Genomic DNA, 26,517 nt, shown 5'->3' with positions numbered 1-26,517 from the left:
AATTGAAGCAGCAGAGATGTGGTTTTTGAGGAGGATGGAAAGAATATCATGGACGAAAGGAATATCTAATGAGGATGTCATGAACAGAGTAAACACAAAAAGAGAAATAATGTATGAGATCATGAAAAGGCAACGTGACTTCATTGGACATGTGATTAGGAAAGAGGAGTTAGAATGCATGGTAATTATGGGAAAGATCGAAGGGAAGAAAGCAAGAGGAAGGCAAAGACAAATGACGGAGACAGCAACCAGAGAACTGGAAATGAACACCATTGAATTGATCCACTTGACCGGAAACAGGAGTGTGTGGGCCATGGCAGTCAAAGCTCAATCTGGACACGGCACCTGATGATGATGATGATGATGGTGATGATGATGATGACGATGATGATGGTGATGATGATGATGATGGTGATGATGATGATGATGATGATGATGATGATGGTGGTGGTGATGATGATGATGATGATGATGATGATGATGATGATGATGATGATGTTATCATTTCAGAAGACATCTCCAGGGCCCAGCATATAAGTGCCATCACAAAGAAAGCACGACAGCACCTCCATTTCCTTAGGAGTTTGCAAAGATTTGGCATGACCTCTAAAACTTTGACTAACCTCTATAGATGTCTAGTGGAGAGTGTATTGGCCGGTTGCATCACAGGCTGGTGTGGAAACACCAATGCCCTTGAACAGAAAAGTCTACAGAATTAGTGGATACGGCCCAGTCCGTCACGGGAAAGCCCTCCCCACCATTGAGCACATCTACACAGACCGCTGTCACAGGAAAGCAGCATCCATCATCAAGGACCTCCACCATCCAGGGTATTCTCTCTCTACTCACTGCTGCCATAAGGGAAAAGGTACTGAAGCCTCAAGACCCACACCACCAGGCTCAGGAACAGCAATTACCCCTCAACCATCAGGATCCTGAACTAAAGGGGGCAACTTCACCCAAGTTTACTTGCCCTATCACTGAACAGTTCCCACTACCTATGGACTCTCCTTCAAGGCCTTTCATCTCATGTCCTAGATATTTATTACTTATTTTTTTATTATTATTTCTTTTTTTCTTCTTGTATTTGCACAGTTTGTTGTTTTTTTTGCACATGGGTGTTTGCCTGTCCTGTTTGGTTCAGCATTTCAGTGATTCTGTTGTGTTTCTTGTACTTGCTATGCAAGAAAACAAATCTCAGGGTTTATATGGTGACATATATGTACTTTGATAATAAATTAACTTGGAGGTAAGATCCTTGGTCCCAGTTGTCAGTGAATTGTCTCGAGCCACTAGATAACTGAGGCAAAAAAACCTGCTGGCATCATTCATGGGTATGGGTGCTGCTTTGCACCCAACAGAAATTACGTTGAGTCTCTATATAACTGACTCATTGTTACACACATTATTTCTACAATAGTCAAGGTTTTCCTCCATTCTATCACAGTTTTGGTTGCAATTTCAGTTTTTTTGAAAGCAACATTTCATCGTTACATATTATGCTATATAAAGCAACAATTCACTGGCCACATTATCATCACTGAGCTGTAGAGAGAATTGAAACAGAATTTGAAGCAGGTCGATTTACTGCAGAGATAAAACAATGAAAGGAAAAATTTGGGGAAGTACGGCGGCGGGGGAGCAATGAAATTAAGGGATTAAAGCAGTCAGGTAAGTGATTCCCATGACAATGAATGGAAGTTATAATGATGTTTCACCATGTGAAAGGATTTAGCTGTGTTTGCAAAATCAAGTCTGTTGCGTGGTGGGCTTGTTGTCACTTGGAGCAGTCGTCATGTCAAAGAGGAACTTCGGTGGGTATAAAGCAAGCAGCTTTCTATTTGGATATGAGGTGTATGAAATGGTTTCATGTTTTGATGTTAATGAACAGATTATGAAATGAAATGGTATGATAATAACTGTGTTTTACTAGATCATGTTGCATTTTATTGTGAAAAGAAATTCAAATTAATTACACCGTGATGGTCAAGGTAATGAGATCTGCAAAAGCTCTTGTACGAACCCGTCTGCTATTGTCCACAGTCGCTGACGTGATGATCTCCAGCAGTTAGCAAGAGGTATAGCAATGTGTCAAAGCAATTACGACGTCTAGAAAATTACACTGTTGTGGTACTGTTGCACATGCAATGTGATATGGTTTTTGTAAAGTAGTGTGTAATTTTCTTCCCACACTCTAATTGGATGCTTAGGGAGACAAGGCAGGCTTGACCAAACAAGAATAAGCACATTTATAAGCAGCTTGCTTTTACTTGTCAATATTGATTGGGGGAACCATACTTACACCAAACACTTTTAAGCTTAAATAAATAATGCAGGTCTGAAAGGAACCCTGTCATTCCCTCGTAACCAGGGACTGAGGTTTCAGAGGAAATCCAGCCATGCACTGCAGCACAGAGGGTTTTCAGTCGGCCTCCTTTTGTGGCGGGCAGGTGGCAGGTGCCGGAGGGGAGAGATGGGCAGTTACCCTGAGAGGGGGGTGACAGAAGTTGGTCCTCTTGCTGCTGCGGTAGGGCTGAGGGTCAGCACAGCGCTTCCGACCAACAGGAGAACAGCTTGCTGGAGAGTTGCATGAATCCCGCGGCAAATAGCCCTGCCCGTTCAGTAGACAAGCGGAATTTGATGTGCCCTGCGTTGCCACAGCAACATTGGACGGCGAATGTCCTGAGTGTGACCCAGAATACCTCTCAGCTGAGCCAGGACACGGACCGCTCCCTGCACAGCTACATACACTCGGGTACCTCCTGTACCTGATAAAATGGCCACTGAGTGTGTGTTCGTGGGTTTCTGCTGTTGTACCTCATTTACTTTAAGGTTTGACATGTTGTGAGTTCAGAGATGCCCTTCTGCACACCAGTGTTGTAACACAGGGTTATATGAGTTACTGCCACCTTGAACCACTCTGGCCGTTCTCCTCTGACTTCTCTCATTAACAAGGCGTTTTCGCCCACAGAACTGCCACTCACTGGATGTTTTTTGTTTTGTTTTTCACAACACTCGCTGTAAACTCTAGCAGCTGTTGTGCATGAAAAATCCCGGGAAATCAGCAGTTTCTGAGATACTCAAACCACCCCATCTGGCACCGACAATCATTCCACGGTCAAAGTCACTGAGGTCACGTTTCTTCCCCATTCTGATGTTTGGCCTGAGCAACATCCGAGCCTCTTGACCATGTCTGTGTGCACTGAGATGCCACCACATGATTGGCTGAATAGATATTTGCGTTAACGAGCAGGAGTGCAGGCGTATCTAACGAAGTGGCCACTGAGCGTATGGCCATGCTCACTCTGGCACCCTCTGCTGCTTTGCGGATTGCAGAGTTTTTTGCCCCTCAGCCTCAATGACTTTCGGACCTGAGCTGTCCTTAGGAAACATCATACTTAGCAACCTCATTGCGAAATGATTAGTAGGGGCACCAATGGTGCAGTCGGTGTCGAGCTGCAGAAAGGCAGTAGTCAAAAGCTTCGCTACCCCTCGCACTCACCTTCAGAATCTCCGCTGCCGGGTGTCTTCCCTCCCAGTGAGGCGCAGGATGGAGCTTCCATTGGTTACGCTCCTCCTGAAGCAGCAGGACGAGTGGCAGAGAGTTAGGGATGGAGCAGAGGTGTGCGGTGTGTCGGGGCAGGGACGGAGATGGTGTGTTCTGAGCGGGGATGGAGACGGAAGCTGTGTAACGGACAGGGCGAGGCAGACTGCACCGCACTGCGTCTGCCATAGCTGAGGGTCACAGCAGGTGCTGGGTGTGTCAGTGTGACCGACAGGAGGCTTGCTCTTCCTTTGCGGTTCAGCAGGTCGGAACTGTGACACGGCAGGTAGGGCTGATGTCTCGTGGTTCCATAGACCCAGGTTCGATCCTGATCTCTGAGGAGAAGGGAGCTTGCGCCTTCCCCCTGTAATACACACACATGCTTGAGGTGCTCCCGGTTCATCGCACATCGCAATGACTGCTGATAAGTTAATTGTTGACTGAAAGTTGCCACCTATTGCTCTCTTCTCAAGGAGGTACAAGAGCCTAAAGACTCACACTCAATATTTTAGCAACAGCTTCTTCCGCTCCGGAATCAAATTCCTGAACAGTGCATGAACCATGAACACTGCCTCACTATTTTTCTTTTACACTATTTATTACTTTTTATTGCAATGTTTATTAATTTGCCTATATCTTTTGCAATGTTCAGTAATTTGTCTATGTCTTGTACAAAACAAATTTCACAACATACTGTGTGCCAGTGATAATAATTCGGATTCTGATTCTGCTGGTAAGGGAATTCTGGAGTGAGAAGTTCAGTGTGACATTTTGACAAATCCCCAAGGAATTAGATGGGCAAATGAAAGAAAAATCTCACTTTTCTTGACTAGTCAGATTCCCTGGAACACTGGGTTTGGATGCCTTTAATGAGGGCTGCAAGTTAGAGGAATGGTCTTATTTGGGGGGGGGCTCTTTAACCCATTATTGGTCAGCCATTGGGTAAACTGAGCCACACAATTTTGCCCCTGAACTTTCTGCCTGGATGCTGCGTGGCCCCTGGTTCCTCAGTGACCAACTGGACCCTCCGGAAGGGGCTACTGGCTGAGACGGTTTGCTGGAAATTACGGAAGCTCTCTGTAGCCTGCCTGGTGACACCTCCCTGTAGCCAGAGACAACAGCAAGATTCTAACTGCAAGTCAGCAGTTAGAAGTGCGGTGGGACTGCAGGGCATCAGCCAGCTGGGAGCTAGGTTTTTGGATTGAGTTTGAGTTCCTACATGAAGGTAAAGAACTTCAGATGCTGGATATCCAGGACAAAGGAGAAACCAAATGCAGATCAGGTGGTCTGAGCTTCCAGTCACCTGTTCTTGGAATTGCCCATCCCCTTGTGTGAGGGGCAGGCGGCATCTATGGAGGGCAATAAATAGTCAACGTTTTGGGCTGAGATCAGCTTTTTGTGCGTGTTGGTCTGGATTTCCAGCATCCGCAGAATCTTTTGTGTTTCTGAAACGTCAACTCTTTTTCTTGTTCCTCTAATCCTGCTTGATCTGTGGAGTGTTCCCAGCATTTTCTGCCTCTGTTCAGTACACAGCAGAACTTCCCCTGAAGATATTCTGACATATTGATGTAAGCTACAAAGAAGGCAAAACAGCAGCTATATTTCATTAGGAGTTTGAGGACATTTGGTACATCACCAAAAAACACCCACAAATTTCTCCAGTTGTATCGTGGAGAGCATTCTCACTGGCTGCAGCACCATCTGGTGTGGGGGCGTGGGGAGGTTACTGCACAGGATCAAAATAAACTGCAGGGAGTGGTAAGCCTAGTCAGCTTCATCATGGGTCCTAGCCTCAAAAAGGCAACGTCCATCATTAAGGACCCCCATCACCCAGGTCATGCCTTGTTCTTATTGCTACCATCAGGAAGGAGGTACAGGAGCTGAAGACACACATTCAGCGATTCAGGAACAGCTTTTTCCCCTCTGCCATCCGATTTCTGAATGGACATTGAACCCATGAATACTACCTCACTACTTTTTTATTTCTATTTTGCACTACTTTTTATAGATGCACTGTAGAAAGCATTCTTCTAGGGTGCATCATAACCTGGTATGGAAGTTGTCCTGTCCAAGACCGGAAGAAGCTGCAGAAGATTGTGAACACGGTGCAGCACATCACACAAACCAATCTTCCGTCCTTGGACTCACTTTACACTGCATGCTGTCGGAGCAGTGCTGCCAGGATAATCAAGGACACGACCTACCCAGCCAACAAACTTTTCGTCCCTCTTCCCTCCGGGAGGAGGCACAGGAGCTTGAAGACTCGTACGGCCAGATTTGGGAACAGCTTCTTTCTAACTGTGATAAGACTGCTGAACGGATCCTGACCCGGATCTGGGCCATACTCTCCAAATATCCGGACCTGCCTCTTGGTTTTTTTGCACTACTTTACTTTCCATTTTTCTATTTTCTATATATGATTTATAATTTAAATTTTTAATATTTACTATTGATTTGTAATTCAGGGAGCGGGAAGCGCAGAATCAAATATCGCTGTGATGATTGTACGTTCTAGTATCAATTGTTTGGTGACAATAAAGTATAAAGTATAAAGTACTTGTTTAATTTAACTGTTATTACTGTAATTCATGGTTTTTTCCCTATTATTATATATTGCATTATACTGCTGCTGTATAGTTAACAAATTTCACAACATATGGTGGTGATATTAAACCTGACTCTGATTCCGATAAAAGAGAGAGCTCTTTGAGGTTGTCTGGGATTTAATGACTGAACGCCCTCAGTCTCAGGAAGGGTCATTGCATTCTTTCCATGAAAATATAGTTGCGCATTTAGAAGTTATTTATCTGGTGTGTGTTCTTTCGTAAAAGTAAGAAAATGTGTGTGGGTCACCCCCAGGTTAAGGCAGGGCTCCATTCCCATGAACTGTTTGCGACTCGAACAGATCGCAAGTTGGAACTAGGCCTCGAACCGAGTTCCCACACGGCAGGAGATGATTGCAACCCACAGCAGCCCGCAAATCGGTCCCCATCAGTCTACCAAGTGCTTGCTCATACATGCGGAGAGGACCTCTATAAGTCCGCCACTTGTAACCTGTGGAGGATGTATAAAAATGCAGATAAGAATGCAAACTAATCTTATATTTCAGTTAAAATGCTGAAAGATGCCTCTGCTTTCTCTAGTGTCAAAAGTAAAAGGAAAGCTTGGAAATTGCTATTGGCAAAATAGGAAAAATATTTATAATTCCTTATGGTATATTTTTGTCTGCAATACTAGAGCCGTTAACCTTTCTTCAAATAGATCTGTTCATGCCTCATTAAAAACCAGAGGAAATTTCCAAGATGATGCCAAGCATTTGTTGCCTGTGTCAGGCTCGGTAATTTATAAGTGATGTCTTTTATTTTAACATTGGTTTTACTTGACATCCTTACAAACCCAGACTGGTTTGTTTTCCTGCAGCCACTTGCAAAAGGAGCATTCCTGAGGGGGTCTGGGATGAATCTGTCCACTGGACGATTTACAGCACCAGTCACTGGCATCTACCAATTTTCTGCCAATGTGCACATTGGTAAGTACCCGTGCAGAGCTCCGCCTGATAATAATTGATGTTTATTGTAGAGAGCAATTGTAAGAAATGAACCTTAAACTGTGCTTGAAAAACAGCCGTGACTCCATTAAGAGCAAGTCATTTGATTGCTGGCTCCTTTGGGAAAGAGAGTAGGTTGGTTATTTATTGCTTGTGTAAGTAGTATTATTGAAGAAAGATCCCAATGAAGAATTACACGAACTGACGATATTCTGCCAATTTTTCTGTGGAATATATTTTAAAAATGTAATGCTGAGGTAAGGCCAAGAATGCTTGGATTGGAACTCTCAGTCCTAATACTGTACGGGAGTGGTTGGAGCATTAAATTGGTAGTCACTGTGATTTTGTTTTGAAGAGATAGAAGGAAGAAGTGCAAAATATCAGTTTTTCTAACCATTCCAATGACAGTGTATTATTTTAGATTTACTTGCATTTGCTTATCCAAAAGCAAGAAAACCAAAAGTGTATAATAATGCTAAAATAATATATCCGAATATAGTTACATTATTGTCTGCAATGCAGTGTATAAAAACATGAAAGCTTAAAAATCAATCCTAGCCAAGTTGGCTGGGGCTTTATATTGTGGGTTGAGGAGGGGGTAGAACATGGTGGGAAGGGGAATGAGAACTCTGGCAGGTTAACAAGTTTTGTCATTTTCTTTAAAGGGGGCACTTCTGATATTAACTTCTCCTTGGAGAGCAAGGCTCTACCCCTGCCTGTGATGGGTAACATTCACGTTCCTCCTCCAGGAGGACCACAACCTTGTTGTAGGGATTGGAGGCTTGTGTGCCTGAATGACCTGGAGACTATGCTGGCTGGAGTCAGGGCTTCATGCTTTGGCTCTTGGTAGGGTCACCCATGCCAAACAGGGCAAAGGGTAGGAGCCAGACTAAGTGTGGTACACTAGTCCTCCAGGTTTGAGGGTTCAGTTCTTGGCTTACAACCCTGACTGGTAAAACAAAATTGTTATGGAAACAGCAAGGAAGAATCCTTCTGCATCTGAGTGTGACGGTATTCCTGAGTCTCCACCTGGGACATGCATGACTGACAGGAGTGAAAACCGAGAGGAGGCTACTGACATGATGAAGGAAGCCCTGAACATCGCCAGAGATGGAGGACCTTCATTGCTGCCATCAACGCCAGTGGTGCAACAGGCAGTTTACAATTCATGGATCAGTGAGTGCCGTGTGCAATATACCTGGAGGACATTCCTGTCATGGTTGAATAGCTGCCGTTCTGGACAGAGCATGAGATGGGAGTGTGGTGCATGTAAACGTGTCAGAATCCGAATCCTGCTTATTATCACAGGCATATTTTGTGCAGTCTGTTGTTTTTGTAGCTGGAGTAGAGTGCAAGGTATAGAAAATTACTAAAAGTTGCAACAACAGATAGGTGGATTAAAGAGGAGAGTAGTGTTTGTGAGTCCGTGCTTTGTTCAGAGATCAGATGGCAGAGGATGAAGAAACTAACTGGAGCCACGCGTGGGGCAAAGTCAGAGGAAGAGCTTTTACACAGGGCGTGGTGGGTGTGTGGAACGTGCTGCCTGTGGTGGTGGTCGAGGCAGATACACTAAGGACATTTAAGAGACTTTTAGATAGCCACATGGATGAAAAATGAGGGGGGCTAAGAGGAAAGGAGGGTTTAGATTGATCTTAGAGTGGGTTAGGAGGTCAGCACACCACTGTGGGCCAAAGGGCCTGTGTTACACTGTACTGTTTTCTAACCTGTCCTGAAATGTTGGCTGTGGGTCTTCATGCTCCCTTATGGTAGTAATGAGAAGAGGGCAAGTCCCAGGTGGCGAGGGTCCATAATGGCACATGGTCTCATCTTCTGAAGATGTTCTTGCTAGTGGATAGAAATTGCTCGTTGTGAGGTGTGGGAACAGGATGAGGCTGGCAATGTAGGTGATGGGAACGTGCACTCACTGACCATGACCAATCATTGAACTTCTTGGGGAACTGACATCAAAACTTGGGAACTGGGCTCCTGGCATTGTCTTCTGGTCTACCTTTCACCACGGGACTGGCGGGTCGGCTAGCCATTTACAGACAGCGGGTTTCTCACCACCTCACTGAGGGGACGCACATCATTGGAGATGGCATCACTAGTCGGAGCTTTGGGTTCAAAAGTCAGGAAGTTACGTTGCAGCTGTATAAAACTCCAGTTAGGTCTCATCTGGAGTGCTGCGTGCAGTCGGGTCACCGGATTCCGTTCCCCTGGCCACTGGCAAATCTGACAGGAGGAAGCTCGGGACGGAGTATCTGTTTCGAGAGCCCGGTGTCGGGCTCGCAGACACTGCGGCCAGTCTGGAGGAGTGGGGCCCCGGTGCTGGGGACGCCGGGCTGGGAGAGGACACTTGAGTCTGCTTCCCCTGCCCTTCCCGTGAACTTGAATTCTGCAGGCAGCACGGGCGATGTTTTCCCAGAGCTGAAGGTAGCCCAAGTCTCCGCAGTGGGTAGGGGGCGAGAGCCTACTGTGTTTTGTGCACAGTGCGGAGGCGACTTCCTTCAGTGCTCGGAGGAACAGGTACCAGGCACATTCCTCCAGGGAGGGGGTTACCAGCGACAAGCCCGTCCCCACGCTATTATTCTCTGATGCTGAGGCATTCTGATAGAGATCTTGCTGCAGACATTACGGAGACACCGCCATATAGAATCCTTTAGACAATGTTAATGAAAAATAATTACAGTACAGCAGACTCGCAGTCTCTCACTGAAAGCTCAGATCAGGCAGGCATTTTGTTTCCATCGTGACTTCTTAAGCAAACTGAAAATATGTCGCTCTTCAAACTCTCTTGCTCCCTTTTCACTAACAGGAGCGGAAATCAAGGCAATGCCTGAATTTTAACAATGTGGACAGCTCAGTATGATCGGTGTTGCCTAACGAGTTTCTCACTCCGCTCCCCGTAGATCACAGTGAAATGAAGAGCAAAGGTCCCCTCCGGCCAAGAGATAACGTGCGGGTTCTCATCTGCATTGAGTCGCTCTGCCAAGGGAATACGTAAGAGCACAAATTATATTTGAACTTATTCAGCAGATAACTGAGGTACTATATTACTCTGAGGTACTAATTACTAAATGGGAAATATCTATCCAGGCAGACTTAAAGGCTATTTTTGTGGAAAATTTGGGTATCACATTGTAGGATTATAGCAACTAAAATAGGAAAATCTATTCTATATCGTTAATATCTTCAGTGGTCCTAATGGCACCAAGAGTATGCGGAGAAGGCAGGGGAGTAGGGGTGAGTGGAAGAATTGGATCAGCCCATGATTGAATGGCGGGGCAGACTCGATGGGCTGAATGGTCTACTTCTGCTCCTATATCTTATGGTTTCATGACACTGAGGTTTCACTTCCGTCTTTGAGCCCACCTCTTTGGCAAAAATTCCACACCCCACACAAGGACGATCCCTTCACCCATCTTCAACCTCGCTCCCCTTCTTGGACACCCTACTCTGGTTCTCTGCCCGCTCTGGGTCTTTTCACCTTGAATTGCCGTCGAGGCATCAACCATGTCAAAAAATTTGTGTGTGTCACTTGCTACAATAACTTGCTGGTTACCGTGACTACACCAGCATCCTGCCCAGTGGTTCGCCTGTTCACGTAAACTTTTTGAAGGATTAACATTAAAATGTTATTGTTACTTAACATAGACAAATGATTTTCATACACTGCAGAAGTTTGGGACTTCTCGACTTTCATTTGCTTTGCACCCTGGTGCGTTTGAAAATAGGTAAAGATTAAATTTAAAAGATACAGTGAAATACATTGTTTGTGTCATCGTTTGCAATGTCTCTCTGTACTTCCAGCACTAATATAGCATGCCCACAACTTACTAACCCTAACTGGTCCATCTTTTTGGAAAGTCGGAGAAGGAAACCAAAGCACTCGGAGGAAAGAATGCACTGAATGATCTAAATCTTAATCTTATTACCCCAGGTAGTTTAGTTCAAATTCTGTGCTGAGCGCATTTTCACTAGCGCTGAAATCCAGTGTAATTGATTGTTAAATGGACCAGATTTGGAGACTGTTGCACTAACTTCTAAGGCAGGTTCAGTCCTGCTCCTGTTTCTTATGGTCTTTAGTCAGCTGTACATCATAACTTGATCATTAAACTGCCAGTTTAAGCCAACAAAGAGGTGAGAACATCTTCTTCTGAAGGGGCAGGGAGGAAAATGAATGCTCTCTTCACGGAGCGACCGTTGCCATAAAGAATGATCTGGTGTTCTGGTGATTCCTTTGGTGGAATTATCGCTACAGAACCAGTGAAGGCACCCCCCAACTCTGGATGTTAACGAATCTGTGACCCCCAGCCCCCAATCCCAGAGGGAGACAAACTGATCATCCTGGGTGAGATTATGTGCAAAAATGTTTTTTATGAACAATAAATAAGTCCATTTTTATGAAGATTAATGAAGTGTTCTGTAGAATTCTGCTCTCCGGCTCCTGCCATAGAAAAGCAATGAAAGTTGGCATCTATACTGCATCTTTGCTGTTTTCCGTAATTCCCCCAGCTCATTCTGCTTTAAGATATTTTTCCATTCCAAGTTAACTGGGAATAGGTCATCCATTAAATCTTCTAATCCTGGGGCCACAAGTAATTTATTCATCAGCCACAAACCAATATTGTTCCTGTATTCAAGCCTCTAAATAATTCCCAACATGTTGACTGGTATTTCTTGGTCTGTGATGGCTGCTGCACTCAGAAATGTGAAGTTAAAAAAAAACTACAAACACTAGAAACCGGAAATAAAATCAGAAATGCTCAGCAGGTCAGGCCGGAAAAATAAGAGTCAACGTCTCAATGATTCTTCATCGGAATCCAGGGCATAAATAGGGTTAAAAAGTAGGAATCTTTTCCCCATAAAACAGAAGGACAAGTTTAGGGCCGGGGTAAGCAATTTAGAGGGGATCTGAGGAAGAACCTTTTTAAATGGTTCAACTTAATATTGGAGAATGTATACAGTATACAACCTGAAATTCTTACTCCTCACAGACATCCATGGAACAAGAAAACCCAAAGAACGAATGTTAGTGAAATCAGAACCCTAAAGCCCCCCTTCCCCTCCCACATACAAGCAGCATCAGAAGAATCGACCCTCCCCCACCCCTTCCCCCTACTTGCTCCAGCAGAAACATCAACCCCCCCCCACCTCACTATGCAAGCAATAGCAAAAGCCCCCAAAGAGACCTATGGTCAGAATCTGGAGGCACTGCCTGCATAGGTGCTTGTGACAGGTACTCTCACAGCATTTAAGAAGTATCAAGACAACACTTCAATCACTAAGGCAGAGAAAGTTATGGATTCAAGTATTTTTAAATGGGATTTGTATAGATGGTTACCATAGTCACAGTGGGCCGAAGGTTTTTGTTGATGCTGTATGACTCTATGAATGATGAAGGGTCAGCGGCTTGAAACATTAAATCCATTTCCCTCACTATAGATGCTGACTGACCTACTGAATACTTACTTTGGGCACTTTCTGTTTCGGTTCAAGTTGTGTTTTGTTTAAAATTGTGTTTCTGGTTCACGTCGTGTTGGGCACGTGGCCAAGTGGTTAAGGCGTATGTCTAGTTATCTCAAAGTCGCTAGTTCGAGCCTCAGCTGTGGCAGCGTGTTTGTGCCCTTGAGCAAGGCACTTAACCACACATTGCTCTAATCTGTGCAGGGAGTGGCGCCCCACACAGACTTCCAATCTGCGCCTTGTAGGGCATGAAAGTGCCCGACGCAGGCCTGTCATGGTCTGAGTCAACATTCCCCCTTTGTTTAAAAACAGCTGGGCTTCTCCGTACTGTTCAGACAGCCAAAAAAAAAAATCCCTGTAGCTTTGTGTTGGGTCAAGCATTTGTATTGTGGACTGGCTGTTCACCGTCTTCATGCATTGAAAGGTACATCCACCAGCAAAAATTACACCTTTTATTTTTGTTATTGGGAGCAACTAAAGCATGCGTGGTGATTTCCAGTAAGCTGACTCACTTGTGGTAAGAAATGGGGGCCTGGTGATAGAAGCCAAAAATGAAGGAAACATAAGTTCCAAGACTTTAGTTGATCATGCAGCCCAATGGCCCTGGAATTTGAGGATGCTTTATCCTTTGTCTGAGACGCTAGACATAGCTGCTTTGCCAGGCAGTAAAACCACTGAGGCTGCTTCTGAGGTTTTCCAGCCAACATTCCTCCCTGACTGTCGCTACCAGAAGCTGACAGTTTCTTGTTGCAACATTGCACAGTGGCTGAGGGAGCTTGCCTTCAGGGGCAGTGCTTCAAAGCAATCCGTTGACTAGGCTCTTCAGCATAATGTGCAGAGCGTAACTGAATATCTCCTAATCTTTCTGCTGATCCAGTCTGCCTCAGAATGATCAACCTTACCCATACTATCAAGCTCAGTAGGAAAACAGCAATTTGTATAGGCCACCTCTTCCCACAAAATCTCCCATCGGTCTAGTGCTTTTAGAGAAAGCACTTGCATCAATATGGCATCTTCAGTGATTTGAAGATACACTGAAAGGGTTTATAGACAATGAACTATATGGTCATATTGAGAAGAGATCAAAACATTCAATTGCTTTTAGCTCCTGTCCTGAACTAAGGGAATTCCATTTTCAGTCATCCCATCTCATTTTCAGTAGAAACACAAGAAAGTCTGCAGATGCTGGAAATCCAAAGCAACACACACAAAATGCTGGAGGAACTCAGCAGGTTGGGTGTCATCTATGGAAATGAATAAACAGTTGATGTTTTGGGCCGAGACCCTTCTTCAGGATGGAGAAGGAAGGGGGAAGATGCCAGAATAAAAGGGTGGAGGGAGGGGAAGGAGGCGAGCTGGAAGGTGATAGGTGAAGCCAGGTGGGTGGAAAAGGTCAAGGGCTGGAGAGGAAGGAATCTGACAGGAGAGGAGAGTGGGCCATAGGAGAAAGGGAAGGAGGTGGGGATTCAAGGGGAATTATAGGCAGGTGAGAAGGGGTAAAAGGAGAGTGGGAAACAGAGGAAGGGAGGGGGTGAAATTTATTTACAGGAAAGAGAAGATGATATTCATGCCATCAGGCTGGAGGCTAACCAGATGGAATATAAGGTGTTGTTCCTCCACCCTGAGGGTGGCCTCATCTTGGCACAAGAGGAGGCCATGGACCGACATGTCAGAACAGGAATGGGAATCGGAATTAAAATGTTTGGCTACCGGGAAATCCTGCACATATTGAGTATGTACACTGTACTTGTCCATATGTGTACACTTATATAGAAGTATGTTCAAACTCTGAACTCCAATCATTGTCCACTTGTTCCATGAGACAAAGAAGAGATGGGACCTTGCGCTTAACATCTGCAAGTCCAAGGTCCTCTACCAAGCTGGCCCCATTGCACAACATTACTCCCCAACAATAAAGCTCTATCGGCCACGCCCCATATCTCAGGATCCTCTTGAGGAAGGCAGACATTGGTAGCCCACTCCTGCTCCTATTTCTCGTGTTCTGATTTCACTGGTACATTTTAGCCACATGTTTGTTGTGATCAACAAGAAAGAACCAAGATAGTCCATCACAGGCAAGAAAAAATAAATTCCTCCAGTTTCTTCCAAAGATGTACGGGTTAGGAAGTTAATTGGTCACATGAGTGTCAATGGTTGGTGCAGGCTCGTTGGTCTGGAAGTTCCTGCTACCACACAGCATCTCTAAATAAAAATAAAAACAGAATATTCTGACTGACATTTATGTTGATCTTGGCTACAAATAAAAATTGAATTTCTATGATTTTTTTATGTTGAATATTAGAAGCCTATCTGAGTGATCTTTATTGTGCCTGCAGAGGCTGCCGTTTTGGGGATGATAGCTGAAAAATGGGATTAGTTAGTTTACATTGTTTCATCCCTCATTATTTCCATTATATTTATTCCCTTTCAGATTAATCTATTCTGCAGATTTTCCCACACATGGGAAATATTATATTTTCAAACACAGGGCATTTGTTTATTATTAGTTGGTGCTATCATTATAGGCTCTAATTACTTCAGTCTGCCGCCAGTTGATAGCATCCTGAGGTGACCTTTTACCTTTTTGTTTCACTTGCAGTTCCCTTGAAGTTATAGCTGGTCTGGAGAGCAACAGCAAAATATTCACAGTCTATGTGCATGGGTTACTTCAGTTACAGGTTAGTCTGCACCAACCTCACAACGTGGTCTCCACGGGCTGCAGGACAATGATTCCACTCCTGGAAGCCGACATCACGTTAGGTCAAGAACTGTCCTTTCCCCTTCAATGAGGCTTTGCCTCTGAGGCGACCACAGCTTTGTCATTGGGTTCGGAGGTTTGCGTGCCTCAATGTGACCTCGAGAGCGATCTGCCTGGCGGCAAGGCTTTGTGCTTTGGCTCTCGGTGGGGTCACCCATGCCAAGCAGGTCAAAGGGTAGAGGCCAGACTAAGAGTGGTCCACCGGTCCTCCAGGTTCGGTGGGTGGTGGGGGTTCAGCTCAGGGCTAACAACCCTGACTGGTTTGTAACAGAAACAGCAGTGAAGAATCTTTCTACATCGGAGTGCGGCTGTATTCCTGAGTCTCTGCTGGGCATATGCATGACTGACAGTAGTGAAAACCGAGAGGAAGCAATTGACATGGTGAAAGAAGCCCTGAACACCGCCAGAGATGGAGGACCTTCATCGCTGCCCTAAATGGCAGCAGCATAATAGGCAGTAAACAAAGGCTTTGACGGTTGTTCTGGGATGGAGCGATGGACCGTTGGGAATGTTCCGTTTGACACAAGAAATCAGGTGTTGCAGGAGCAGAGCGTTCTCTCTGATTCCCCTTCGCTACCTTTGTTGTTGGATCTATAGGACGTATTGACTGGTCCAGGGTGAAGAGTGGGATTGGTAATGCTTTGAAAAAAAGATTGAGCTGAAGAGTACAGAGTAAAGTTTGTTCTGCTCATTTACGGGATGTGGGCGTCGTCAGCTAAACCCTTGGGAAAGTGATGATGAGCTGCCTTCTTGAACCACTGCAGTCCCTGAGGTGTAGGTACACCCACAGTGCTGTTAGGGAGGGAATTCCATGGTTTTGACCCAGCGACAATGAAGGAATGGCGATACATTTCCAAGTCAGGATGGTGAGTGACTTGGAGGGGGATTTCCAAGTGGTGGCGTTCCCAGGTATCTGCTGTTCATGAGGTTAATAAAAAATTCAGACATAAATTAACCATAGCAGAAAGCAAAACTGTGGAACCTGGAAGATTGGGGAAATAATTAACAAGTGTTAGATTTTTTTGTTTTATTGAACACAGAAACATAGAGTCAACACTGTGTTCAACGTTATCAGAGACAAGTAATTCCAGTGTTTCCATTTCGGACTTTCACCATCTGCATTCTTTTTGTCATTACTGATCCCACTTTTCCCATTTACGCCGCACCGGAAAAGACCTTTAGCTTTCTTGCTTGTCCTAACACTCTCATTTTGCTTTCCTGTGGTAGTTTTACCACCAAAAGCAAACTGCTGGAGGGGATCAGTGGGTGAGGCAGCATCTGGGGAGGCAAGGGGATGGCTGACGTTTCAGGTGGAGACCCTGCGGTGTGTAGAGGGAAGGTGGCCGGTGTGGAGAAATGAGGGACGGGATGAGACAGGGCTGTTAGATGACAATGGAACCTGGTGAGGTGGGGGGAGCAGTAATGAAGCAGGGAGAGTCCTGAGACAGAGGTTCATAGGTGAGAGATAGAAACAGATAAGGAAAACTACATTTTAGGCAGGTGGAACTGGATGGGAGATGGGTAGGGTTGCCAACTGTCCTGTATTAGCTGGGCATCCTGTATATTGGGCTAAATTGGTTTGTCCCATACGGTACCGCCCTTGCCCTGTATTTCCCCTGCTAATGTAGAGCGTTCCTCTGAAACCTTTCGTGCCGAAATGGCGTAAAGCGAAGAAGCAATTATCATTAATTTATATGGGAAAAATTTTTGAGCGTTCCCAGACCCAGAAAGTAACCTACCAAATCATACCAAATAACACACAAGACCTAAAATAACACTCACATATAGTAAAAGCAGGAATGATATGATAAATACACAGCCTATATAAAGTAGAAATAATGTATGTACAGTGTAGTTGGGAAGATTAATCCAAAACCGATTTGTAGAAAAAAATCGGCATGTACGTGCATGCACACACAGGTGCCCGCGCAAGGCTCCATGGTCATGGTAGTCTTTCTCGGGGTAAACACAAGTGTCCCGTATTTGACTGCTACTTTTGTCCCTTATTTGGGAGTGGGAAAGTTGGCAACCCTAGAGATGGGTGAGGGTCTCAATGCATTCTTTCTCTCCCACACCCGGCTTCATCTGCCCATCACCCCCTACCACCACCCCCCATCTGTTTCTGTTAATATTTTTGATTAATTTCTCTGTCTCTGCAACTTGTAGAGAGTGGTATCGTGGATGGTTGGGACGATAAGCCAGTTTTCATCCACAGCATTGTGTAGGGATGTGGCTGGAAGGTGCATTCAGAGAGTTGAGCAGGGCATTGCTCTGAGGCGGCGCAGTATCACAGCAGGACAGTGTAATGACACTACTGGTCTCACAGTGCCAGCTGTCTGGGTCCTGAACCTGGATGCTGTCTTTGTGGAGCCTGCACGTCCTCTCCATGAGTGTCTGGCTTTCTTCCAGGTGCTCTGGCTGCTTTCTGCATCCCCAAGACATGCAAGTTAGTCAGGTCATTGGCTTCAGTAAATTGCAGATGAGGGGAATGATCTGATTCATCTTCAGGTTTATTAATCTGACCTACAGTACTGTGCAAAAGTCTTAGGCACATACATATAGCTAGGGTGCCTAAAACATTTGCACAGTACTGTGTTTATCAACGTGGAGTGGACAGCCAGTTTGTAAATCAGGCGGGAATGATGTGATGCAGGAGGGGTGTGGGACAGGTGCAGAGAAGGAGAGCCAGGTGATGTTGATACAGACACACCCAGCCCTGAGACACCAGGCAAGGTCATTTGATTCCAAACAATTGGCTTATTGATCATTACAGAATGTCTGTCTGGTACTTCCCAATCCCTCCCCTCTCCCTTCCACTTTTCCCAACCATGATTCCCCTCTCCCTGCCCTCTTCCCTCTCTCAGTCCACAATACAGACCCATATCAGAATCAGGTTTATCATCACTCACATATATCAAGAAATTTGTTTTGGTTTTTTTGCAGGAGCTGTACAGTGCAATAATAACAATAATAATAATTACTTTATTGACCCAGAGTGGGAAATTATTTCATTAAAGCAGCAACATTTAAAAACACACTTGGCAATAATAATAAATAAAATAAATATAATAATAATAATAATAAAGTACAGAATAATAATTTACCAATGTGCAATATTCTGAATTAATAATGTACAAAATAATAACAGAGAGACTATTGAACTATGATGTGTGTTCTCCTGTCACACATAAAATTAGTACACTACTGTGTAAAAGTTTTAGGCTCCCTGGCTATAGATATGTGTCAGGTGCCTAAGACTTCTGCACAGTACTGTTACTGTACATTGAAAGATACAGTGAAATTATTTGCATTAGCAACCTACACAACCAAGGGTGTGCTGGGGCAGCCCACAAGTATGGCCACACACTCCAGCGCCAGCGATGCCCACAATGATTGGCAGAAGAACACAAGACGACAAAACAGAGCATAGTAAGCGACAAAACAGCAACAGCAAAACAAGCCCTTCTTTCTCCCACCCACCCACCACCCCACGTGTATACACGCTCCACTGGTCCCATAACAGGCCGACTTTGGCGCCAGCCTCCAGCGGATGAGGATGTAGGGAGAACAGAGAAATGGGAACATGGTGGGATTAGTCAGCCAGTTCCATCATGGGCAGCAGCCTCCCCAGCATCCAGGACATCTTCAAGGAGTGATGCCTCAAAATGGTAGCAGCCGTCATTAAAGACCCCCATCACCCATCTCATTGCTACCATCAGGGAAGAGGTACAGGAACTTGAAGGCATCCACTCAATAATTCAGCAATAGCTTCTTCCCCTCTGCCATCTGATTTCTGAATGGACATTAAACACATAAGCAGTACCTCAGTACATTTTTCCCTTTTCTTTTGGCACTTTTTATTTTAATTTCACATTTTAACATATATATACTTACTGTAATTTAATTATGCGTTACTTTGTACTGCTGCTGCCTAACAGCAAATTTAATGACATATGCCCGGGATATTAAACCTGATTCTGTTTAGTCTAAATGGGTGATTGAGAGTGGGCATGGACGCAATGGGCTGAAAGGCCTGTTTCCAGGCTGTATCCCTCTGTGACACTATGTCCTTGGTCCAATACAGTATATAACCTCTCGCCATTAACAAAGTATTCCAATTTGTCTTTTTGATTTTGTACGTTACACCGGTGGAATAAGGAAACTTCATGAGTTTGACTCCCTGTAATTCTACTCCTGTTGGTATTTATTTCAATGCAATCTGCATGGGATAGAAATCTCTTTGTTTTAATGGCTGAAGTTCCAGCAGATGCTACGCAAGGCACAGTAAAGTAAGTAGCCAAAAGTTTAAATGGATAAAAAGTACCGGCAACAAAAGAAATTAAGGTTGTGACTGGCCATGGCAAGGGTCTGGCAACACAGAGTTCAGGAAGCATATGAAATTAGTTAAGTCTAAGCACTGTTGTTCCAGATATGTGATGTTGAAAAATGCATCTTGACGTGTGTGAATGTGTAATGCAACAGGAGAGGTCTGAGGCACAGCAGAAGCTAAATACATGAGGCACCGATGAAAAAAAAATGCACCCTCAATCCGCTCAGAGTGGACCCTTTAGCAGATACATACTGTAGCTGTGAAGGTTTTTACATGTGCCAACCAGACATCAGTGTAATTCTACCCTGAAGCACAATGATACTGACCAAAGTCTCCTCCTGAATGGTGAGGGGCGACGAACAGCAGATTTTGCTCAGTGACCCACGTGGTGATTGAGGGGGCAATCCCAGTTACAGTTCCCACCTTCAACCCTGCAAAAGCTGATCTCACCCGCTGTCACTGTTGTACTTGCATCATGAAGTGTCTGTCCAAAATAAATGCAACTCGGCCACATCTTCATGCTTAATGCAATTCAGCAGGTGCGATTGATAGTACCTAGAATTTTCTTATAATTTTTAAATTCTTTTAATACTTCCCCAAGGATTTCTTCAGTATTGATGATCCATATGTCCTAAAGATTCCTTCAAACTGTAGCAAACAAACAGCACTCTGTTTCAGATTCCAGCATCTGCGGTCTCTTGTGTGTCTCTGAAAATCATTTGCCTTGGAGTAAAGCAATAGTATTTACACTTCAGGTGTCTTAAATCCTGTTAGCAAGTTTGACCCCTGACCCTTCTGTGGATTCCAGCATGAAGCTCTCCCAAATTATGCCAACAGTGGTGCAATTCTCAACATTCATCTCAACTATTATGTTTTAACCTCACTGCTCCTGCTTGCTCATGGAATAGTCAGCTTTAAATACAGGCTCACATACGGGTCTGGGTTGCTTTGTCTGTGTGGTTCAGGGTTATAATTTCCCTTAGAAACCTTTCTTAGGAATTGTTCCTGATGTCTGCCACATGGTGCAGTTTGCTGTCCGTTGTTGCATTTACAGAGGTCACCTAATGTACATTTCATACTCAAGGAGAGAACATCTTGTCGACTTTTCCTTCAGCCCACGGGAGCAAGCAGGGTGGGCACAGCCATGTGACTGGTTTGCAGACTGGCTCAAACCCCAGGGATCCATGAAGAGCAGTCAACTCCTGCCTGTAGCACTAGAGCTCTCTATGATCCAAAAATATTCTTCTCCCTGTCGCCACCGTTCTTCACCAACTTATTCTTAAGACCATAAGATATTGGAGCAGAATTAGGACATTTGGCCCATCAAGTCTGCTCTGCTATTTTATCACGGCTAGTCCATTTTTTCCTCTCGCGTCGTTTATTTATTCAGGTTCCTCTGTCCCCTGTCAGCACTCTCCTGTCATTATAGCATGCACTCATTGAGTAGCAACACTCCCCAACAGCTGGAAGAGTGTCGCTTGCAGTGGTGGTCTGTTCCTTCAAGGACTGGCTGCAGAGATTACGCCTGCTAGACTAAATGTAGGCAGCAAGCTTACAGTAGTGGGAACTTACAACATAACAGTGAGACACACCGCATTGAGAGAAGCAGTGTGCAGTGTTAACTGGAATGCTATTTTATGAGCTTGACATTTGAAGTTTATGTATTTGTTGAGATACAGCGCAGAGTAGGCCCAGCAATCCCTGATTTAATCCTAGCCTAATCACAGGACAATTTAAAAAGACTAGTTAACCTACTAACCTTTACAGCTTTGGACTGTGGGAGGAAAGCAGAGCACCCAGAGGAAACCCACACAGTCACGGGGAGAATGTTCAAACTCCTTACAGGCAGCGGCTTCAGTCAGTACTCCTTCCCCTCTCCCCATCATCTTATTCTGGCTTCTTCCCCCTACCTGTCCAGTCCCGATGAAGAGTCTCAGCCTGAAACTTTTTCCTCTCCGGAGATGTGGTCCAACTTGCTGAGTTCCTCCAGCATCTTGTGTGTGCTGCTTGCTCTGGGTTTCCAGCATCTGCAGAATCTCTTGAGTTCGTCAATCAGTGTAAGGTTTTCACTAATAACGGTAGCATCACACACACACACACACACACACACACACACACATACACACACAGACACTTCTTCTTCGGTTGTCCATCGAAATCCAATGACGACGTCCACTCCTTTAACGGTGAGATCTTTGATGACTATACAGTCCTACCCTGGACCCACAAGCTCTATTGCAAGTGGGACGTGTATATGTGGGTAGTGGTGGCAACCATGGCTGCATTTCTCCTGGCTCTCTTCTGCTGTCTTCTGGTTGTTCTTTCCATCTCCAGAGTACGAACCCCGTCCCTACACAGCTGTCACCAAGTGGTACGGTCAGCAGCAACATCCTCCAGGTCCTCGGGTCTGACCTTGCACTTCCTTAAAGCATTCTTCATCTGATCCTTATAGCGCTTCTTTTGCTCTCCAGCTGAGCGTCGACCGTGATGTAGCTGGCCGTATAACACTCTGCGGGGTAGCCGACATGGGGGCATCCTTATCACGTGCCCCAGCCACTGCAGCTGACGCTGGGTGATCATGGCCTCAATACTCCTGCAGTTGGTCTTTACAAGTATTTCAGTGTGAGGCACCCGCTCACACCAGGTAATTCCCAGGATGCGCTGGAGACAGCTTATGTGGAAGCGCTCCAAGGACTTGATGTGACGGCTGTAGGTTACCCAAGCTTCACAGCTATAAAGGATGGTAGTGACACAGACCGCTTGGTATACGGCGACCTTTGTGGAGGGACGAAGGCTCCTGTTCTGAAAGACTCTACACTGAAGTCTCCCAAAGGCAGCACACACACACACACAAACACACACACACACAATATTTTAAGAATACCTTCTTCCACTCTACCATCGGATTTCTGAATGCTCCATGAACCCAAAAACTCTACCTCACTTCTATGCTCTCATTTTTGCAATATTTATTTATTTATTATACATTCCTACTGTAGCTTATCATAATATCTTAGGTATTGCATTGTACAGCCATCACAAGACAAACAAATTTCCTGGCATAAGTCAGCAACAATAAACCTGATTCTGACTCTGATGACCCGGCGATGCTTTCATTCAGACGTAGTAAAACAATTCCAAGGCTCCTGTTTTACCAATGGGTCACTGCTTTCATCTGCAGTGATCCTACCGAGTGCTCCAGGGGTCCAGTAAGCAATCACATCGGTCCTGGTCATGATGCCCGGTTACTGGGGTTTGCTACATGTAATGCAGTAACTTGCTAAAGGCTGCCTCAGCTTCAGTATCTCTTCCATCACCTTTTTATCTCCAACGCTTAGAGAGAAAAATGGTTCCATTTGGGGTTTAAGGGAGAGGTTGAAGAGGTTACTATATCCACTGGCTAGTTGGGCTTTTGCAGAAATATGAAGTGTCAGATAAAAGGCACAGTGAGCAGCCGCTGGTGGCACTGGTATCTTGGCCCTTGTCTCCTGCTTCCGGACAGAAAATGCCACGTTTCAGTGAGGTGGCACAGCCATTAGCTCTCATCTCCAGTATCCCAGCGTGAGGTACCGTCTGTGTGGAATTTGCATGCTCTCCATGTGACCGCATGAACTTGTATGGATGCTCCAGTTTCCTCCCATGGTCCAAAGCTAGGATAATACAGAACGTAGAACAGTCCAGCACGGTACAGGCCCTTCGGCCCATGATGTTGTACTGACCTTTCAACCTACTCCAAGATCACTCTAACCCTTCCCTTCCACATAACCCAGCATTGTTCTGTCATCCACCTCTTAACTGTTTATTTATTTACTGAGATTCAGTGCAAAGTTGGTCCTTCCAGCCCTTCGAGCTGCACACCCAGCAATCCTCAGCTAAACCGCAGCCTAATCATGGGACAATTTACAATGACCAATGAACCTACCAACCGGTTCGTCTTTGGACTGTGGGAGGAAACTGGAGCACCCAGAGGAAACCCACACGGTCACGAGGAGAACATACAAACTTCTTAGAGAAAACGTTGGAAATATATCTGCCTGTACCAACACCCTGGGTGTGTTCTAGACACACACCACTCTCTGCGTGAAATACCTATTTCTGACCCCCTATACTTTCATCCAATCACCTTCAATTACGACTTCTTGTCTTAGCTTCTTCCCCTCTGCCATCAGATTTCTGAACGTTAACCAAACTCAGCAACATAACCTCGCTACTCTTCTTTTAATTCATCTGTCTGTCAACAATCTATCATTTTGTTTCTGTAATCAATTTTCAAGGCAAAAGCTACTGTCAACTATTTACAGTTCCACTGCAAAAGAATTCTTGCTTAATGAATGATAGAAGAGGATGAATCCGAGTGGGGAATTATGTCTGAAGGGAAGAATTCACCTGCTGAGGATTTATTGCTGCAATCTCTCAAGGGGCATGATTTATAAGAAACTAGATTTTGTGTTTTTCTAGTTTTATTTTCATTTTCAAATTAACAGCCACATTTCTTCTCTCTCCAGCTGAGCAGCTCTTCCATGTCTCCCTAGTGTTCCATGTGAAAACCATGGGGGAGAGGCTATGAGTCTTTCCACTGCAGGATGACTGCATCATAAATATCTATAAAGAGAAATGAAGAGCTGACATTCTGGGCCAAGTCCATTCATCAGGACTGCAAGGGAAATGGGAGGAAGTCCCAACCAAGAGTCTTGGCCCGAAACATCGGCTCTTTATTCTTCTGTATAGATGCTGCCTGACCTGTTGAGTTCCTCCAGCATTTTGTGTGTGTTACTTGGATTTCCAGCATTGGCAGAATCTCTTGTGTGCATTGTAAATATCGTCCGTTCGCTCATTGTATGCTGTGTCATATGTCACGAGCGATTATGGTCTTTCAATGACCATGATTATTCTTGGCAAATTTTTCTGCGGAAGTGGTTTGCCATTGCCTTCTTCTAGGCAGTGCCATTACTAGATGGGTGACCCCCAAATTTCAGAGATTGTCTGCCTAGCGTCAGAGGTCACCAGCTGCTCATCCACCACCTGCTCCCATGGCTTCACATGACCCTGATCAGGAGGCTAAGCAGGTGCTACACCTTGCCCAAGGGTGATCTGCAGGCTAGCGGAAGGAAGGAGTATCTTACACCTCCTTTGGTAGAGATGTATCTCCACCCCAATGATCATAATAATAATAGTGTAAAAATCACTATTTCAGCATCAATGTAGAAGGAAGTCATTCATCTCATCAGAGTTATGGCTGCCCCTTTAGAAGTGCTGTCCAGTTCGTCACAGCCCTTTGGCTTATCCACATTACTCTGTAAATTAATGTTCTTCAAGAGCAAAGGTCTGATGGAAGGCAACTCAACTGGGTACTCCAGTTGGTTTGTTGTGTTGCCTGAAGGATCCCATCAGTGGTTCTGAGATCGTGTTGTGGCCCAGCCAAAGAGAAATGCAAAATGAGCTTAGTTTTGATGGGACAACAAGGAGGAGGGAAAGAATAAGAGCCATTGGGATCTACTGGATCTTCCTCCCACTCCCACCCAAAGCATGCCTTCATCTTTTCCATCCGTGGAGGGATTGTCTACAGAGTCTCTGTGGGTGGAAGTTAGGATTAGGAAGGGGTCAATAACTCTACTGGGTGCTTTTGGTGGACCACCCAATAGCAACAGGGACATCGAGAAGCACGTAGGGAGACAGATCCTGGAAAGGTGTAATAATAACAGGGTTGTCAAATGGGAGATTTTAATTTCCCAAATATCAATTGGCATCTCCCTAGAGCAAGGGGTTTAGATGGGGTAGAGTTTGTTAGGTGTGTTCGGGAAAGTTTGTTGACACAATATGTAGATAAGCCTACAAGAGGAGAGACCGTACTTGATCTGGTATTGGGAAATGAATCTGGTCAGGTGTCAGATCTCTCAGTGGGAGAGCATTTTGGAGATAGTGATCAAAATTCTATCTCCTCTACCTGAGCATTGGGGAGGGATAGGAACAGAGAAGTAAGGAAAGTGTTTAATTGGAGTAAGGGGAAATATGAGGCTATCAGGCAGGAACTTGGAAGCATAAATTGGGAACAGATGTTCTCAGGGAAGTGTATGAAAGAAATGTGGCAAATGTTCAGGGGATATTTGCGTGGAGTTCTGCATAGGTACATTCCAATGAGACAGGGAAAGGATGGTAGGGTACAGAAACCGTGGTGTACAAAGGCTGTTGTAAATCTAGTCAAGAAGAAAAGAAGAGCTTACAAAAGGTTCAAAAAACTAAGTAATGATAGAGATCTAGAAGGTGATAAGGCTAGCAGGGAGGAGCTTAAGAATGAAATTAGGAGAGTCAGAAGGAGCCATGAGAAGGCCTTGGCGGACAGGATTAAGGAAAACCCCAAGGCATTCTACAAGTATGTGAAGAGCAAGAGGATAAGATGTGAGAGAATAGGACAATCAAGTGTGACAGTGGAAAAGTGTGTATGGAACCAGAGGAGATAGCTGAGGTACTTAATGAATACTTTGTTTCAGTATTCACTACGGAAAAGGATCTTTGCGATTGCAGGGATGACTTACAGTGGACTGAAAAGCTTGAGCATGTAGATATTAAGAAAGAGGATGTGCTGGAGCTTTTGGAAAGCATCAAGTTGGATAAGTCACCGGGACTGGATGAGATGTACCCAGGCTACTATGGGAGGTGAGGGAGGAGATTGCTAAGCCTCTGGCAATGATCTTTGCATCAACAATGGGAATGGGAGAGATTCCGGAGGATCGGAGGGTTGCGGATGTTGTTCCCTTATTCAAGAAAGGGAGTAGAGATAGCCCAGGAAATGATAGACCAGTGAGTCTTACTTCAGTGGTTGGTAAGTTGATGGAGAAGATCCTGAGAGGCAGGATTTGTGAACATTTGGAGAG

At 44.9% G+C, this 26,517-nt stretch overlaps 1 protein-coding gene across 2 annotated transcripts in view; it reads left to right on the top strand.

Moving 5' to 3' along the window:
- c1qtnf12 (C1q and TNF related 12) overlaps nucleotides 1-26,517 on the top strand; it is a 79,734-nt gene that overhangs the window by 42,029 nt on the left and 11,188 nt on the right. For both annotated transcript variants that reach the window (XM_063032983.1, XM_063032982.1), the window contains 3 exons: nucleotides 6,965-7,073; nucleotides 10,001-10,091; nucleotides 15,157-15,235. In XM_063032983.1, the coding sequence (XP_062889053.1) occupies nucleotides 6,965-7,073; nucleotides 10,001-10,091; nucleotides 15,157-15,235 (279 nt within the window). The remainder of the gene's footprint in view (nucleotides 1-6,964; nucleotides 7,074-10,000; nucleotides 10,092-15,156; nucleotides 15,236-26,517) is intronic.

This window comes from Mobula hypostoma, chromosome 25 (assembly GCF_963921235.1).
Source record: "Mobula hypostoma chromosome 25, sMobHyp1.1, whole genome shotgun sequence".
Lineage (NCBI taxonomy): Eukaryota > Metazoa > Chordata > Chondrichthyes > Myliobatiformes > Myliobatidae > Mobula > Mobula hypostoma.
Note: the sequence above shows the minus strand (reverse complement) of the source record. Positions and strands in the feature narration are given on the sequence as shown.